Source organism: Oncorhynchus nerka, linkage group LG7 (assembly GCF_034236695.1).
Source record: "Oncorhynchus nerka isolate Pitt River linkage group LG7, Oner_Uvic_2.0, whole genome shotgun sequence".
In the NCBI taxonomy this organism is placed as follows: domain Eukaryota; kingdom Metazoa; phylum Chordata; class Actinopteri; order Salmoniformes; family Salmonidae; genus Oncorhynchus; species Oncorhynchus nerka.
Window position 1 is genome coordinate 18,727,636 of NC_088402.1, and position 18,072 is coordinate 18,745,707.

The window sequence follows — 18,072 nt, forward strand, 5'->3', positions numbered from 1 at the left end:
TAGGAACGGCAAGAGGACTGGGGTTTTAGGAGCTTTGCACTGGGGTCTTTTTGTTGAAGTGTCATCATTTCAAGGAGAGAGCACACACAGAACACACAGCGGCAGACTTACCATTAGGCAGACGAGGCAATTGCCTCAGGCCTCACATCATCAAGGGGCCTCAAGAGCTGGGCATATATAATTTAAATATAATTTCACAGCTTGAGGACCCCCCATGCTCCACTCTACCCTGACAGATTTCGTGCTTTGTTTCCCTTGATATGATTGAAAACGTGACTTTCACTGAAATTAAGCTGCAGCAATGAGGCGTGTTCAGAGCAGAGAAAATAAAATACAAAAATAACCTAAATTAATGCATTTCTTTCACAAAAAGACAGGTACTGTACTGCTGATAATAGTGCCATTTTCGTCAAGGCCCATGTCATACTATTTTTGGCCAGACAGCATCAGTTACACGGGCTACATATAGTAAAACTGAGGGGCGTTGTTTCGCTGGCTCGGATGCTTTCTCTCCTGTAAAATGGTTTCGGATGCTGGAATTATTTATTTTGGGATGAACCCACAAAGGTAACCTACTTTTTGAAGTGATTTGTTTGACAATCAGATGAAAACATGAATGGTTGTGTTCATGGCACATTAAGAAGGTAATCCATTTTTACATTCTTGTCACGACTTCCGCCGAAGTTGGTCCCGCTCCTTGTTCGGGCGGCGTTCGGCGGTCACCGGCTTTCTAGTCACCACCGATCCATGTTTCATTTTCGTTTTGTCTTCATTATACACACCTGGTTTCCATTCCATATTCAATGTTCCTTATTTAACCCTCTGGCTTCCCTTTCTGTTTTGTGAGTGATTGTCATTGTCATGTGGGTTCGTTCTTTGTGCTCTGGATATTTGTGTTTTTCCTTGATGGAACATTGCTTACATTTGGAGTAAATTCAGATGATGACTCATACCTATGTCCTGCGCCTGACTGTTTATCCATTCACCTAATCGCTGACAATTCTAGTAATTTTGCACTCTCTTACTCAGGGATTCAAACCAGCAACCTTTCGGTTACTGGCCCAACGTTCTTTACTGTAACTGCTGGCTACCTGCCACTGTATTAAATTTTTACAGTTAAATTACATATTTATTATAAGACCATTTATAGTACTGGCCTCTGCCTGGGGTCTCCAAATCACTAAATCCACCAGTGCACGCACACGCACACACACAGGCAGACAGACAAACACTAAACTAGCATTAAATGACCAGCAAAGGAATGAGGAAAGAGAGAACAGATAAAGATACGAAGGTAGGGGGGCATATCATTAGAGCTGCTCTCCTAACAGAGTATTTTTAAATGACAGCGCAACCAAACACGGATTACACACGAGGATAATCCGTCTGTGCTGTGCCAAAGCTCCTCTCTCGGCAATCTTCTGGGAAACGCAAGGGTGCGGAGAAACGCCATTCATCTACCGCTGAGAGCGAGTGCGGGATAGGCACGCAGATGAGAAGACACACTAAATATAGAAGAAGATGCAAGGGAGAGGATGAAAAGAGAGAGAGGGAACGAGAGAGAGAGAGCGCGTAGGAGTGTCAAATCGCTCAGAGGGAGGCATGATCCCTGAAGAAATAACATTTACCTAAACGGGTGTAGGCTATATAATGAATACGATTTTGCACTTAAGAGGAAAAACCTTCTTTGACATTCATGAATTGCCTGCAAACAGTGTCATCCAATTCATTTCAATGTGTAGCCTAGCCTACTTTCCATGAATTGGACCAGAAGTATTGTGTAACACCAAGTCCTATGAATTTTTAGAAACGTTTCATTTGTGATTTAAAAACCTTAAAAAGGCCCATTGCAGTCAAATGTTATTTAGCTGTATTTTATATATATTTCCACACTATGAGGTTGGAATAATAGTGTGACATTCTGAAAATTATGATAATGCCATTTTAGTGTAAGAGCTGTTTGAAAAGACAGGCTAAAATGCCATCCCTGACATTTCAGGCTGTCTGGTGCCATCACCTGGCGGTAAATTAGTTAATAGACCAATAAGAGAGTTCCAAACCTCTGCCAAAAACAGCGAGTTTTCTGTTTTCCCCTCCTTACTCACAGAACACTGCCAGACAGTCCTAGCAAAATTCTTGCTTGAGATATTGCTATTTGCTAAGATGCTCATTTTATTTCTGGTTGACCATTTTGATTGAAAATCATCACATTAATTGTTGCTCAGTAACCATTTGATATTGAGATAAAAACGGCTGCATTTGACCTTTAAGAAAACGCCAACGGTAAATTGCACGAGTTTGCACGACACATGGAGTGCGCCTGTGGGTTTGCCTTTTTGCTCCTGCACGCTCACCGCACGTGGCGAACTGCTTGGTGCGCTTATAACGATGGCAGTTTCGCAAACTGGAAATTATACATGACAGGTCGCTTACGCACGGAATCACTCTCTCCACATTTCCCCCGCTCACTCCATCTCTCCAGCTGCGCTTGACACAATTTACTCTGTCACGAATATCTGGGCTTTAGCCTCTGCTTGGAATACAAACCACACATAGTATCTGGCACAGGCATCACAATCAACATAATACAGGAGACAAGACTCGTTTTAGGCAACAGGTTTTGGCAGAACGTAAGTACAGACTATTGGAGAGAATTGGTGGGTTGTTAACCGTTGTGACCCGAACTTGTGCTGTGCCCATCAAACGAGCCCGTGTATATGGGATCCATCCGGCTACTTCCCCCGCCGTCAAAAGTTAACGCTGCACAGTTGAGCCAACACGTCTCTTAAAACATCTCGCAAGATTTGTTTTGTATTTGAGGCCCGAGAGATGTTGCCACTACAACATAAAACACATTATGAGAATACTTGGTTTCATCTAAGCACATAACACCCGTGAACTCTGACCTACATTTCCATATCTCAATTCATAAACATATTTCATTTGTTTTTAGAGTAGACAAACAAAAGGTAGCCTACCGTTTGTAATCACCCGTAAGAGAAGTCTCTCGACAAGTCAGGACGCATGCGTAAGCGATGTGCTCATGTTTTTACACGGTCACCGACACACAAACCCGAACTTTCTGTGGTGTCTTCACCCTGAGCGCCTGTCTGTCAATCCTCTGTCCTCTGCGTGATCACCACGGTTGACGAGCCACGAACAGCCGTTAAGGTCATGCTGCTCCGGTAACGGGAAAGCCCGAATCCTCCCTCTGACAACTGTACTGTACCTCTCCTGCAGCCCGACGCGCGTGATAACAGTGTGTGAGGAGTTCTCTCCTCCTGCTCCCTCCCTCTGTGTGCGAGAGGAAGTCTGCCTTTCCATTTCCCTCTGCTTATTGAACAGTCGCAGAAGGCTGATTTAACATACAAGGAGGGAAGATTAAGAGTGTATGTGAAGAGGATGCCACAGAGACTGTAAAAGTCAAGCTTAAGTACTTCATCAGAACTACCATAAGAGCATGCTACAGCAAATGCTTTATGTCCATTTGTGGGGAAATTGTGTGTGTTGTCTGGGTTCAGTTAGTCATGGACAAAAGTGTTTTTATGGTAAGAGATTCAAATCTGTGTTATAAGGGGGTCAACGTGTGTGTATGTGAGTGTGTGTCCAGGGTGTCGGATTCATGTTAGACAGCAGTCAACACTGTAAATTCATTTTTCATAAGGGCTATCCAGACTGCTCCATAATTCAGAGCAGTCTGTCTGTCGGGGGGCAGTCACACCATCATACTGCTGTTTGTGAGAACATTATGGTCAGTTATGTTGCCATGACAGAAAGTCAGCTCTGACCAACCAGCAGCCACTTCTGGGGTGTATGCCCGAATCAGAGGAACTCATTTAAATTGGTCCAATAATAAATTGTTTTCCGTTGCAAAATGTTTTGCTGCGGTGTGCACTAACGAATACACTGCAGGTACACAGACAAAACAATAACCACCCTGGGTCACAAATTGTGTGCGTACCTTCACCAAATCATAACAAATAAAACAAAGCTGCCTTAAGTTAGGGCCAGCTTCATACTTTAATTGACTGTAGTAGAATCGTTAGGCATGTCTGCTCTTTGGATCGCACTCTGGGTGTTGACCAACTTCAGATGTCAACCAGTCCAGTGAAGACAGAGCATCTATGCAACAGTAAACAGATAAATATTTCAGAAACAATCTTCTGGAAAGAAACTCCAAGGGTTATAATACAAAGCAGGATCAATGAGTTAGCCAGCTAACTTTCACAAACAACCAGAAATAACTATAGATTGTCTGGTTCATTATAACAAAGCTAAACTTGGATGTGTGTTTGTGGTTGAGTCAATTCTTTGACAATTCCAATTTCAAGCTTATCTTTCAAAAAAATAAAAATAGAAATGTATTTGGGAAACACTGGCTTTGAAGACAAAGACAGAGGGAGTCAACAAATCTCTCAACTGATGTATCAAATAAATAAATATCTTGAAATGCAAAATGTGTTTATCAATTTTAAATGCAACCAGTTAATCCGTCGGGCTGAAAAGTGATTATAATCAAACTGAAAATATGGTATTAATACGTCATAAACACATCAAATCACACCACCTCTATAAAAAAAAAGAAGAAAAGAAAGCAAAACATTCTTACAAAACACACTTGGTCAACAAATCAATCAGTGCAACAACAAGAAATATACATAAAGTGAACTTTAAGAGAACTTCAACCATTAGTGATGGAACGCATTGCTGTTAGTTATGTCCTTCATTTCAGAGTGAATGAAAACAGGTTTCCCCACCCAGGCTGCTGGGCTGCATTATAAAAGTAGTTTATCAACACCGTCAGGTGAAATTGACTCAATGATTTTCGTCTTGGCGACGTACTGCAAGAGCTGGAACCGTCTAAGAAACATTGGCCACAGGATCCATAACTTAAGAAACGGCAACACTCAAAGGCTTATTCCCTATAGTTCACTACTGTTGCTCAGGGTTCTAGTCAAAAGTAGTGCACTAAATAAGGACAAGGGTGCCATTTGGTACGCAACCTAAGAAACATTGGCCACAATAAAAGGATTCATAACTTTGTAAACAGCAACACTCGAGATGATATCAGTGCATCCCAATTGTAAATACACTAACATCAATTCAATTAACCCCTCAACAAAAAAAGCAGGCAGGCACTTCTAATTCACTGAAGTAAATCGAAATAAAAAGGTGATTTAAGTAGCGTAAGACAAGAACTGTCAAGAAATTATATAAAAAGAGCACTAAGGCAACAGGAGTGCCTGAAAAATAATGTGCCCGTGTTGTGCCCAATTCTGCCCACAATAATTTGATGCATTAGTTTCTTAAATCAGAGGAAGATGGGGATGGAAACTTGAATTAATAATAGAAAAAGTCTAAATCAACACACTACTTTAAAAGGCTAATTTGTTGTGTTACAAATCTATGTACAGAAGCCCAGCAAAAGCTTACACCCAAACAAACTGACATTAAAAAACTTTCAACATAGTCAAACATAAAATATAAATATGCAGATGAGCTTAAAAGTATTTTCTTTTTGGGGGTTATCAAAACCAACCCCCACCCCCCCCCCAAAAAATGACAAATAAATGTAAAAAAGGCGTTGCTCTGTGCTGTAAACAAGCTGAAGCTCCAAAATCACTTCCGCTCTTCCCTGCGTTAGTGTTTGAGATGGGTTGAAAGCAGTCCAAACGCCAGGACCATGGTCCTAGCCAAGCCAAACACGGTCACAGTGACCACGCCCATCGGGTGCAGGTGCCGAGACGCCGTGGTCGGGTCTCAAAGTGAGCAAGAGATGTCGTAGAAAGAAAGCATCCTGAAAGTGTATATTTTTAAAGTCTATTGCTGCTAGCTCTCTAAAGGCCAGGATGTCACCGTGTGCTCCAGTCTGCATGGAGATGTCGCCCCCTTGTGGTGGTGAGGAATAACAAGCATTCAGTCAACTATCAGCTAGGATTCTAGAGCTTTTTCCCCAATGGGAGAATATTCATTACATTTATTTTATTCCTTGCGTCCTTTCCGCGCCTCCTTCTCAAAACCCATTGGGTTACCTCGTCCTCAAATTGCATTGGAAAATAAGACCTGAGGGGCAGGACCTTGGTCCATCTCCTCCAATTTGATTGAGGAGGCAAGGAGATAGGATGCGAGGAATCACAAGACAAATTGAGACTGTCCACATAGTCTGACAACTAGAGGAAAGAGAATAGAGTATGTTCCTCAAGATGGACATATTCTGCCATCTTCCCTGACAATACACAGACAAACTAGAGATAATTCACTAATTGAGCATTCGAATCAGCACTTTGAACACTTGCTCCACAATCACTAATTACTTAGAAATGACTGAAGAATGGAGGGAGAACAATTGAGATGAATTGTAAGAACAATGAAGAGATGGAGAAAGACTTGATAGAAATGGCAGATGAGATACAGGAGGGAGGGGGAAGATGGATAGAAAGATTAGCAGAACAAAAAGAGACAGAAATCAGGAGGGTCTGAGTGTGTGTGTGTGTTCGTTCACCTGGTACAGCAGGAGGGTCAGTGGGCTGTGGACTACAGCAGAGTCTGGACTCCGCAGTCCACAAAGTTCTGGAAACGGGGCATCACATCACATAATGAGCCGGCTGAAACAACCACAGTGAACCTTAACACAGGAACTACTACAGCAAACACACCCTTGGCAGAAAATCAGTCATCCTTAGCCAACACATGAATTACTGCAAATACTGATACACACTGGCAGGCAGATGGTTGATATTATATCCGCTTAAAGCACTCACACCAACATGACAATATAGGCTTTTCCCAACATTGCCACCTAGTAGTCATTACTCGATCAGATGACAGAATACACATCAGGGATGGGCAACTGGTTGCCTGGAAACTTCACGTTGAATTGAACTATACGTCGGGCTGAAATGAGCATTTGAGTCAGGGCATTTTTCCTGTCACGACTTCTACAAGTCAGAATGTTGAATGATACTTTAACGGTTGTCCGTGTGGTTCGTCCATTTGGCAGTAGGAATGTGAGACAATATATCCACAGGAAAGTATAATTATTACATCAACGTTTCAAAGCACTGGTAGTGCATTCAGATTTTGATCAGCTGAAGCATGCGCAGAACCATGAAAACACGGACACGGGCTCTGCAAGTATGCATGAGTCTCGTGCATGTCTTTTTTAAAACTTGTGCACTTGCTTCAGTTGATAAATCTGAACGCACTACCAGCACTTTGAAAAGTTGATATAATTAGACTTTCCTATGGATATACAGTGCATTCATAAAGTATTCAGACCCCTTCCCCCTTTCCACATTTTGTTACGTTACAGCCTTATTCTAAAATGGATTAAATACATGTTTCCCCCTCACCAATCTACACACAATACCCCATAATGACAAAGCGAAAACAGGTTTAGAATGTTTGAAAAATAAAAAACAGATACCTTATTCACATAAGTATTCAGACTCTTTGCTTTGAGACTCGAAATGGAGCTCAGGTGCATCCTGTTTCCATGGATCATCCTTGAGATGTTTCTACAACTTGAGTCCACCAGTGGTAAATTCAATTGATTGAACATGATTTGGAAAGGCACATACCTGTCTATATAAGGTTCCACAGCTGACAGTGCATGTCAGAGTAAAAACCATGCCATGAGATCGAAGGAATTGTGCGTTGAGCTCCGAGACAGGATTGTGTCGAGGCACAGACCTGGGAAAGGATACAAAAACATTTCTGCAGCAATGAAGATCCCCAAGAACAGTGGACTGGCCTCTATCATTCTTAAATGGATGAAGTTTGGAACCACCTAGATTCTTCCTAAAGCTGACCGCCCAGCCAAACTTAGCAATCGGGGGAGAAAGGCCTTGGTTAGGGAGGTGACCCCGATGGTCACTCTGACAGAACTCCAGAGTTGCACTGTGGAGATGGAAGAACCTTCCAGAAGGACAACCATCTCTGCAGCACTCCACCAATCAGGCCTTTATGGTAGAGAGGCCAGACGGAAGCCACTCCTTAGTAAAAGGCACGACAGCCCATTTGGTTCTCTGGTCTGAAGTAACCAAGATGGAACTTTCTGGCCTGAATGCCAAGTGTCAATTCTGGAGGAAACCTGGCACCATCCCTATGTTGAAGCATGGTGGTGGCATCATCATGCTGTGGGGATGTTTTCAGTGGCAGGGACTGGGAGACTAGTCAGGATCGAGGCAAAGATGAACGGAGAAAAGTACAGAGATCCTTGATGAAAACCTTCTCCAGAGTGCTCAGGACATCAGAACTGGGGCGAAGGTTACAACGATCCTAAGCACACAGACATGACAATGCAGGAGTGGCTTTGGGACAAGTCTCTGAATGTCCTTGACTGGCCCAGCCTCAGCCTGGATTTGAAACCAATCGAACATCTCTGGAGATCCCTGAAAATAGCTGTACAGTGACGCTCCCCATCCAACCTGACAGAGCTTGAGAGGATCTGCAGAGAAGAATGGGAGAAAGTCCCCAAATACAGGTGTGCCAAGCTTGTAGTGTCATGCCCAAGAAGACTCGAGGCTATAATCACTGCCAAAGCTGCTTCAACAAAGTACTGAGTAAAGGCTCTGAATACTTTTGTAAATGTTATATTTCCGTTTTTGAAATGTAATACATTTGCAAAAATTTCTAAAAACATGTTTTTGCTTTGCCATTATGGGGCATTGTGTGTAGATTGAGAAAAAAAAAAGAATTGAATCTATTTTAGAATAAGGCTGTTACGTAACAAAATGTGGAAAAGGTCAAGGGGTCTGAATACTTTCTGAATGCATTGTATTCTCACATTCCTACTGCCAAATGGACCAACCGCAGACAATCGGTAAAGTACATAAAAAATATAATTTTATTCAACATTCTGGCTTGTAGAAGTCGTGAGACGAAACGGAAATTTCTGCCCAACGTAAAATTCAATGCCAGGTTTCCAGGCAAGGCAACTGATGGTCCGTGCGGAACGCAGTCGGGGTCTTAACTTACTGTTGAGAGTTAAAATAGTGGTGTATTATTTTGGGGGGGATTATGCGCCAGCTGTTGTTCTCATGATTTGTAAATTATCCCATGTCAGCTAACATTTTTTAGACATATTTTAGAAGTTAGTCTAAACAGCTGTCGAATTACCGACTGGGGGACCCCACCACAATTTGTTTGTCACTCATTCAGATATCATATTAAAAACTGCAAACATAGGTCTCCTGAGTGGCGCAGCAGTCTAAGGCACTGCATCACAGTGTTGCAGCGTCACTACAGCCTGGGGTTCGATCACAACTGAACTGGCCGTGACTCGGAGTCCCATAGGGCGGCACACAATTGGTCCAGCGTCACCCTGGTTAGGGGAGGGTTTGGCCGGTGGGGCTCTACTTGGCTCATCGCACTCTAGCAACTCCTTGTGGTGGGCCGGGCACCTGCAGGCTGACTTCGGTCATCAGTTGAAAAGTGTTTCAAAAATGTTTTATAATTCCATTTATTTTTTAATTATGCTAACATTTCTCTCCACCCATGTCAAAATGTGTAGAATTGCAGTAAATGAACAGTAAAAAGCCCCTCCAACAACACACAAAAGGCTAGGGCCGGGTCTGACATTTACTTTTTTAAACTTGTTATAAAGCCGAAGTCACTTGTGTCAACAAACAAACAAAAAAGGTCCATTAACACCATATGCCAAAAGGGTGAACTTGAAAATGAGTGAAGTACATAGGAGGGATCTGAAATAATTTTCTGTGCTTGCCCATAGACCACGTGTCAAACTCGTTTCACAGAGGGTGTCCACAGGTTTTCCACTCCTCCCTTTTACTTAATTGATGAATTAAGGTCACTGATTAGTAAGGAACTCCCTTCACCTGGTCATCTTGGGCTTAATTGAAAGGAAAAGCTAACACTAGGCCCTCCATGGAATGAGTTTGACACCCCTGCCATAGACAATGTTATCACCCCTTTACGGCCATCCAAAATAATGTACAAAAAAGCTAAATAAATAAAAAGGACTGCTACATTTAGCTGGCATGTTCCAGGAGGGACGAGAGGAATCACGACATTGATCAAATATATTTAGAGGAGCCAAATCTTTTCGAATAGCCTATTCCACTCTGGCTTTCCGTGGTACCAGCGAGATGTGTAGTAGCCCATCTGGCTTTCCATGGTACCAGCGAGATGTGTAGTAGCCCATCTGGCTTTCCGTAGTCCCAACGAGATGTGTAGTAGCCCATCTGGCTCTCCGTGGTCCCAGCGAGATGTGTAGTAGCCCATCTGGCTTTCCGTGGTACCAGCGAGATGTGTCGTAGCCCATCTGGCTTTCCATGGTACCAGCGAGATGTGTAGTAGCCTAGGCCTATCTGGCTCTGTGTGTGTCTGTGTGCTCCAAAGCATGCAGATGGAGCAAGTGACAGTCAATGAGCCTTGCTGCAGTGCAACTCTGCGGTCCTCAGAACTGGATAAGTATAAACTCATTCACATTTTCCCCCTTCATCCTCCTCTCTTATTTAGGCCTAGGCTGCTATATGCGTTGTAGGTAGGTTGCACACTGCTAGGATAACATGGAAATAGGCCTAGGCCAACTACGCATTTCTTTCATAAGCTTTCCTCAGCTGTAGTCATAGTTTTCTTTTCACTCATTAGATTTTTCCATCTTGGTATTTTTTTTCAATTTCATTTGTCATTCAAATATATTTGAAAATATATATTTCAATATATATTTCAAAATAAATCTGTGAATGAGAATAGCATATTACAAGACTATGTTATAATGATGTTATTGCATCAAATGGTTGTTTTATGCAACAGAATAAGGGGTTGTTAGAACACTCATCTGTGTGTGTTCTACTGAGGATGGGCCTCTAGAATATTTACAATGTCTTTGGGTAAAACCACATTCCAGAGCATGAGTTAATGTTTCTGTTCTTATAGGGTATCAAGGAGAGATGACACTAGGGCCAGACCCTGGTCTCTACACAATGAGATACTGTCTGCTGTGAATTATAAGTATCTTTCACACAAATCTTAACCTTGTGACACATTCCATACATCTGTTGTTTGTCATATAGACTGAAGGAGGATGTACTTTGCTATAAAATGCTGTGGCTCAAACCAGGGGTGATTACTGACCAGCTCCATTACGGCACTAATTAAATAATGAAGTTTCATTATTTTGAGGAAATATAAAAGTCTCTCCTTTTGATTACAATAATTCCACCACAATAGACTCCGATGTTCATAATTATTCCCATTTATAAGCTGCAATTTTAGTACAAAGATTTTATTAGAATAGTTTGGAAAAAACTTGTCGTAACTTTAATTTGTCTTAAAGTTTTTATGATATTTCAATTAGTAGGACAAGGCTTTTGGTTGTTTGGCTCACTATGATAAGGACAGATCTTTTTTCTGCCAGATGCATGCATAATTACTGTCTAACGCTTTGCTCAACTGTAAGGTTTGTTCAAATTTCTCATTAGATTTTTATATCTTGCTATTGTTTCTTCTCTCTCGCTCCCATTTTTACCTTAGGCCTCCCATGTGGGGTTATTCAAAAGCAACTTAAAACTTTGAGACATCTAACGGAGTTCATTGTTTGATCATGAAATCTAGCATGCATTAAACTAAAAGTGGCTTAAAACCCTTTAGAACCAATAGTGGTGGTCAACAGCCTTTCTTTAAATTGCTATAGCGGCCGCGAATGGCCTTGTTTTTCTAACAATAATATCTGTCTATCGCAAAATTAACTTGCTAACAAACTGTTGTCATATTCGCATGGCTGTTGTCATCAACCAGAAACAGGGTATGCTGTCATTTGACTTTAGAAAAAATATACAAAAATAAACGTATTTACCAAATGATGGTGCCGAAGCAACGATGACTTTTCACTGTGGAAGAGGCTGTATCCATGTTGGTTTGTGATAAGGATTTCGGACACGTACTTGCACTTTGAAAGCGATGATGTCGAGGTGAGTGAAACAAGTCAACAGCAGATATACGTTTGGTGTTGTTGATGTTTGATGCTGTAAAACTTGGGGAGTAGCAAATCCTGTCATGATCACTTGGTTGGTACAGCAAGTACAGGCGAGCACATAAGCGTGGAGCAGGAGCTGACTCATGGAAATAGTTGCAGTGTTTAGCTGTATATAGATATAGATTCTCTCAAATGTTGTGCACAAATTTGTTTACATCCCTGTTAGTGAGCATTTTCCTTTGCCAAGATAATCCATCCACCTGACAGGTGTGGCATATCAAGAAGCTGATTAAACAGGATGATTAGTTACAGGTGCACCTTGTGCTGGGGACAATAAAAGGCCACTCTAAAATGTGCAGTTTTGTCACAATGACACAGATGTCTCAAGCTTTGAAGGAGCGTGCAATTGGCATGCTGACTGCAGGAATGTCCACCAGAGCTGTTGCCAAATAATTTAATCTTTATTTATCTACCGCGCATCACGTGTAACCACACCATCCCAGGACCTCCACATCCAGCTTCTTCACCTACGGGATCATCTGAGACCAGCCAACCGGACAGCTGATGAAACAGTCTCAGGGAAGCTCATCCAAGTGCTCCTCATCCTCACCAGGATCTTGACCTGACTGCAGTTCAGCGTCATAACCGACTTCAGTGGGCAAATGCTCACCTTCGATGGCCACTGGCTTGCTAGAGAAGTGTGCTCTTCATGAATGAATCCCGGTTTCAACCGTTCCGGCCAGATGGCAGACAACGTGTATGGCGTTGTGTGGGTGAGAGGTTTGCTGAGGTTGTGAACAGAGTGCCCCATGGTGGCGGTGGGGTTATAGTATGGGCAGGCATAAGCTACGGACAACGGACACAATTGCAGACATCGTGATGAGATCCTAAGATCCATTGTCGTGCCATTTATCCCTCGCCATCACCTCATGTTTCAGCATGATAATGCACGAGTGTTAATCTGTTGTTGTTTTTTTTTATAGTGAGGGTCTTCACACAGTGAACGACAAAATGAGTTATTCTTACTGACATGAATGTGGTGTCATTAAAGAGGTTGTGCTCTTTAAAAAAACAGGTTAATTGTTATTTGTTTTTGCACAAGGTATGTTTGTTTGAAATTCTGAGTATTCTACAGCAGCGGCCTAAAATTCTATTGGGATCTAAAGGGTTAATAGGCCACGTCAGATTCATATCAAATGGACAGAAAATAGACCATTTGGGCTTCTATAACGATAAGACATCGGAGTGTCCCCTATAAAAACACACTTTGGCTATTGGCCCTTATCATTCGAGAGAGAAAAATATAGATTTAGCTAGATCTATCTACATTGTTCTCTTGCTTTGTGTATATATAAAATATGTATTGAAATGGGCTATAGCAAATGGGAATATAGCCAATTTACTGCCCTGCTGTGTGCTGCCACTGCCAATTCTGATTGGAGCCATGTTTCATATTGTGATTTTTTTTACTTGCCCATTCAGACAACTTAAATCTATATTCTGGTTGTCCACCATTTAAAAAAAATATATATTATTTTTTTACTTGCCCCGGAATGCTGACGAGCCCTGGCATGTATGGGTATGGAACTCATGATGATTTTAGATTTTTTTGTGGCCCCACCCCCATCAAAGTTGCCCATCCCTGACACAGATAGATGGTAAAAACGTCACATCTACATAGCTTTTCCAATCAGTTAAAATAAAATATTGGGGATGCATCTTAGCAGTTTGCAAAACGTAGTCATTCAGAGGAAGTGTCACCTGGTTGATGAGCCGTGTCCTCTGCTCTCCAGTCCAGTGTGGTGAGGCGTACTGGGAGAGGAGAGCAGGAGTCAAAAGGTCAATACATACATGTCTAAAATGCATCCTTTTCCTCAATAAGTTATATGGGGATAGGAACGAGTGTGTTCATCATGCTATGGTACAGTATCAAAGCAGATGTATGTGTGTGGTCTCTAGCATGTCACGCATGTATATTAGTTTGGATTAGTGTTGATGAGGAATGTGTCATGTTGTAGTGCATGTTTTCATACCAATCGCCACTAAGAGTTCTCCAGGGAACAATACATTTATTCAATGAATAGGTTATCCCCCCGCAAAAAAAGGTTATCTGCCTGCATGAGTGTGTTTGTTTGTTTACCTGGTACGCGTAATTGGTTTGTGAGTAGCGCATGGGCATCTGTGGAATCATGACTCCTGGAAAGCCGTTGTACGAGTACGGCTGAGAAGAGAGGATGGAGAAAACCGCAGTGTCAAAGGTAGATGTACGCAAAGTTCTATCTGCAACGGTCAACAATGTTTGCCTGCTGAACATGGGCCTGGTGTGCTGGGCGGGCAGGTTGGGGTTGGTGCACTTTTGGGACCACTATTAGTCCTAAAGTGTGAACTGATTCAAGCCCATCTTGCAACATAGTGCCTGCATCCCAAATGGCACCCTGGTCAAAAGTAGTGCACTTCACAGGGAATAGGGTGACATTTAAGACACACTCAGTGGCTTTGGGGTAATGACAGGGCCTTACCTGGAAGTAGGGATTGCCGCCATTGAGTACAGGTGAAGGCTGAGCCATGCCCCCGCCCATAGGAGAGCAGCAGGTGCAGTAGATGTACTGGGAGGGGGTTATCCAGGGGGCCTGATCAACCAGGTGAGACGGCATGGAACCTGGGCGGGTAAACAAATGAACAAACCTTCGTCCTCATTCGATCTGGCATGCAACCATTGGTTGATGCAATGCAATGTCTGCAATGTGGTCGACGTAAAACACGTTTAGCCACAACCCAGACTTCTGTTGTGGCAATGGATTACTAAAGGCAAGGAGCCGAAGACATAAGAAAATGTTGAGACTACGACATATCAATGGACCAAATGCACACAAGCAACACACTCACGTGAGCTCCTTTCCTTCATGATTGCTGGACCCAGCTTGAGTTTCCTCCCTTTAAAACTGATCTGTTGCTACAGAGTAAACATGGTGAAGACGAAACACATTAGCTTGTGAGTAGAGTGAAGGCAAAGTTTGAAAGACTTGAATGTGACCATGTTAAATAAATTACCCTTACTTCAATGATGGTTTGGATGTCAACGTCTTCATTGAAGTAAACAAATCCATAACTACACAAAGTCAAAGAGTGACATTGTTCCATTAGACAATGTTTACGGGGATGCACTTTTCTTGAATAAAGGTGGAGCCTACTAATTTGGGACTTACCCTTTGCAGATACCTCCACGGTAAGTGATGATTTTCACTTCCTTCACTGCACCAAATCTCGCAAAGAAGTCACGGATTTCATTCTCATCCACCTGGAAAGGACAATATGAGCATGTTAGATAATGACGATGTATCCATTTGGAAATTATTTGAGCTACTCACCTTCATGTCGATTCCTCCAACAAAAAGTGTGTTTGGAGTCATTTTACCTTCAGGTAAAATATAACCATTTGACAGCTTCAAACTTGCGGAAGTCTGACATCCGTTGCTCTGTTTCTGGATATCCTGGAAGAAATTAAAGTAGCTAGACATTGGTCATACCAGTTGCCGTTCACTTTTCTACAAAGTCAAATCACAACATGCTCAAGTGGGCAGAAAGATTGTAGCCATCTCAGAGTAAGCCTCATCATCAGATGGATAATCTATTGATCCAGCTAGCTATCTCAGTCACAGGTGAAAGGAATGAGTTATACCATGTGCTCAACCATTCTATCCAGGATTAGAACGTCAAGAAGGCAAGGGGAACTCTCATCCACTTCTATTTCAGCCATCAGGGTATTGCCAATGTCCAACCTTTCCCGGCTAGTTAGTTCCTAACTAACTTACCTATAGAAAAACTTGATAAGCTAAAGTTAACTATACCAAATTATTATTATTCATATGTGACAAAACTAGTTAGCTAGTTAGGCAATCGTTCATTACCTGGCTGGCTGTCTTGGATGGCCGGGCCCTAGCTTGCTAGCGTAACAAAGACAGAGGAGCAACTAACTTTAGCTAGCTAGGTACGTTATGTTATTAACTAGAAACGTGGTCGTTTATTGGAGGGAAAATGATTAAATAGTTAACTAAACGACCTAGCTATAATGTTATGAGCTGAATTTATCAAGCATGAGAACAGACGATACACTACTTTCATGTTAAGTATATTAACTTGCTAGCTACCTAGAGATGTGATATATAGCTTGCTGACTTTAGCTAACTCACTCCTGAGAAATTGGACAGTGATTTTTTGTTATCTTATTCCTTACTTAAAAATTATACATATGTTTGGGTAATTCTCAAAACAAGGATGTAGCTATCTACTCACCATTTCTAAAACCGTTAAAACAGAATAAATTAAAAACACTGCCGCGCAAACTTTCCCCGCTTGAAGTGCACGAAAAAACGTTGAACAGATTGTCAAAAGCGATACACCACGCGCAAGCTTACATTTGCTGAACCTAATTGGGATGTTCCAAAAAGTACATTGGTTGCTTTTGTGTGTGTTTTTTCTGTTGTTTTTTTTACTCGTAATTTCGTTACAGGAGTAAAAAAAAAAAAAGGTTAACACTATTTTGGGGTGTATTCTTTAAATAATGACATCTGATATCAAGCGTCTAGATTTCATCTCCCTCCGCAAATAAAATATAATGAACCAGGTAGGGAGCAGGTCTAGAACCCTCAACCCTCTGCCCCCGAAGTCCAACGCGCTGTCGACTGTGCCACAAAAGCATCCTCTATAACCGCGTTTATAAACCCAGAGCACACGCACAGTCGTGGATGCAAGGTCCGATCACTTCTGACACCAACGTAATGAAACAGCAGGGAGCAGGTCTCGATCCCTCAACGTTCTAGCCCAACGTGCAGCGGGCTATCGACTGCTGCAAAATCATGCTCAAGCGGCAGAGTCGATATCCGCGCTTATAAACCCAGGGTTGTTACAATAGGTTTCACAAAGAGCAAGAATGTAGCTAACGTTAGCTGTTTCAAGTGTGTGAAAGTATAGGATTGTTCACAAATGGCGCATGTGTTGACATTCAGCAGCAGCTCCCATTGCAACAAATAACTAATTAACCACAATGTGGCATTCAGTACAGTAATCAAATCCATTCCTTTGATGACATTTAGCTAATCAGAGTCAGGTCATGATCAAGCGAGCTACCACATGATATTGCTGAGGGAGAGTAAAATCAAAGATTTTTACAACTAACCAAAGATAGACCATAACCTGACGTTTCCAATGAGCAAATTAATCATACTGGGCAGAACAAGGAATGAGATGGGCAAAGCCAAGCACGCGCTATTGAGATCCTATTTGCGCGTTCCAGCAATTATTTGGACATTCCCGAAAGGGAACGATTACTATGTCAAATGCGCGGGTGCAATAACTCAATTCGCCCTTGTACTCCTAAACGCATTTTTTTTTGTAACTTTGGCAAAGGGTAAAGTCCACAAAATGTAGTTCACTCGGTTTGTTACAGATTGTAGTTTTGGAAATAGAAAACTGTATGGACATCAAATGTTTAATCGGTGAGAAAATTGGCAGAATCTTAGCCAAAATCAATTTCGCTCCATCATCTCCCACTGCTGGTCACTAGGCTCCCGCTCATCACCATATGTGGTAGAGAGTGGAAACGCCAAACAGATGCTTCACATTTACACATCCGGTGAAATATTTGTTTTTTACTCGTTAGCAGCTGCCAAGGCAAAAGCCTGGGTCCAGCAAAATTAAGGCCGTTTATACAATTTTAAAAACATTACAGTACATTCACATATTTAAATATCTGTCTCATTGTTCTATCTATGGTGACATGCAGGACAGGCGTGACTCTAGTCTAGACAGGGTTAGGGTGTCCCCTTGTGTCTGCATTTCATACGGTTGAGTTCCTATCAGAGCTCCCAACAAATGGCCACTAGAGTTCACTATAGAATCACTGTTGAATGTGTCCTGTTAGTTGTGTGTGTGTGTGTGTGGAAGGGGGGGTTCCCAATCACAAACTACTTTGATTTATGTAAAACCTTTTTGATGCTTCATGTTGTATTTATTTAGAATTCACTGCACATAACTTAACTGCATCTAAGTAGCATCACTAGCAAACCCCTTGTTTTACTGCCAGTCGTTAAGTTCATAGAGAACCAAAATAGTATGTGTTCTATGTACATATT

The 18,072-nt window shown here is 42.0% G+C and overlaps 2 protein-coding genes across 4 annotated transcripts in view; both read right to left on the reverse strand.

Annotated features, from left to right (window-relative positions):
* The window catches only part of LOC115115373 (raftlin-like), a 75,010-nt gene extending 71,719 nt beyond the window's left edge, over positions 1–3,291 (reverse strand). The window contains exon 1 of the mRNA XM_065020281.1: positions 2,979–3,291. The gene's annotated coding sequence lies outside the window, so the exon portion shown is untranslated. The remainder of the gene's footprint in view (positions 1–2,978) is intronic.
* Positions 3,292–3,918: 627 nt separating this feature from the next.
* On the reverse strand, positions 3,919–16,439 carry LOC115132681 (deleted in azoospermia-like). Of its 3 annotated transcripts, none has more exons than XR_003864095.2 (10): positions 16,235–16,439; positions 15,310–15,432; positions 15,148–15,239; positions 14,999–15,050; positions 14,828–14,894; positions 14,461–14,600; positions 14,082–14,162; positions 13,703–13,753; positions 6,503–6,605; positions 3,919–5,889 (listed from the first exon to the last, which is right to left on the reverse strand). XR_003864095.2 is itself a non-coding variant. In XM_029665402.2 (10 exons), the coding sequence occupies exons 1-9, from the start codon at positions 16,235–16,237 to the stop codon at positions 6,535–6,537; spliced, it is 645 nt and encodes a 214-aa protein (XP_029521262.1). In that variant the 5' UTR covers positions 16,238–16,439; the 3' UTR covers positions 3,920–5,889; positions 6,503–6,534. The 3 variants fall into 3 exon arrangements, 2 of the variants coding, with proteins under 2 accessions (XP_064876105.1, XP_029521262.1); XM_029665402.2 differs by having other exon boundaries at positions 3,920–5,889; positions 6,503–6,570; XM_065020033.1 differs by lacking the exon at positions 16,235–16,439 and having other exon boundaries at positions 6,503–6,570; positions 15,310–15,696.
* Positions 16,440–18,072: the final 1,633 nt, after the last annotated feature.

Excerpts from the sequence above, each read along its gene's own strand:
- LOC115132681 (XM_065020033.1), bottom strand. The coding sequence starts at position 15,459 with ATGTCTAGCTACTTTAATTTCTTCCAGGATATCCAGAAACAGAGCAAC. Across the intron at positions 15,240-15,309 it reads TTGGAGGAATCGACATGAAG|GTGGATGAGAATGAAATCCG; the intron begins GTGAGTAGCTCA and ends TGTCCTTTCCAG. Across the intron at positions 14,895-14,998 it reads ACATCCAAACCATCATTGAA|CAACAGATCAGTTTTAAAGG; the intron begins GTAAGGGTAATT and ends TTTACTCTGTAG.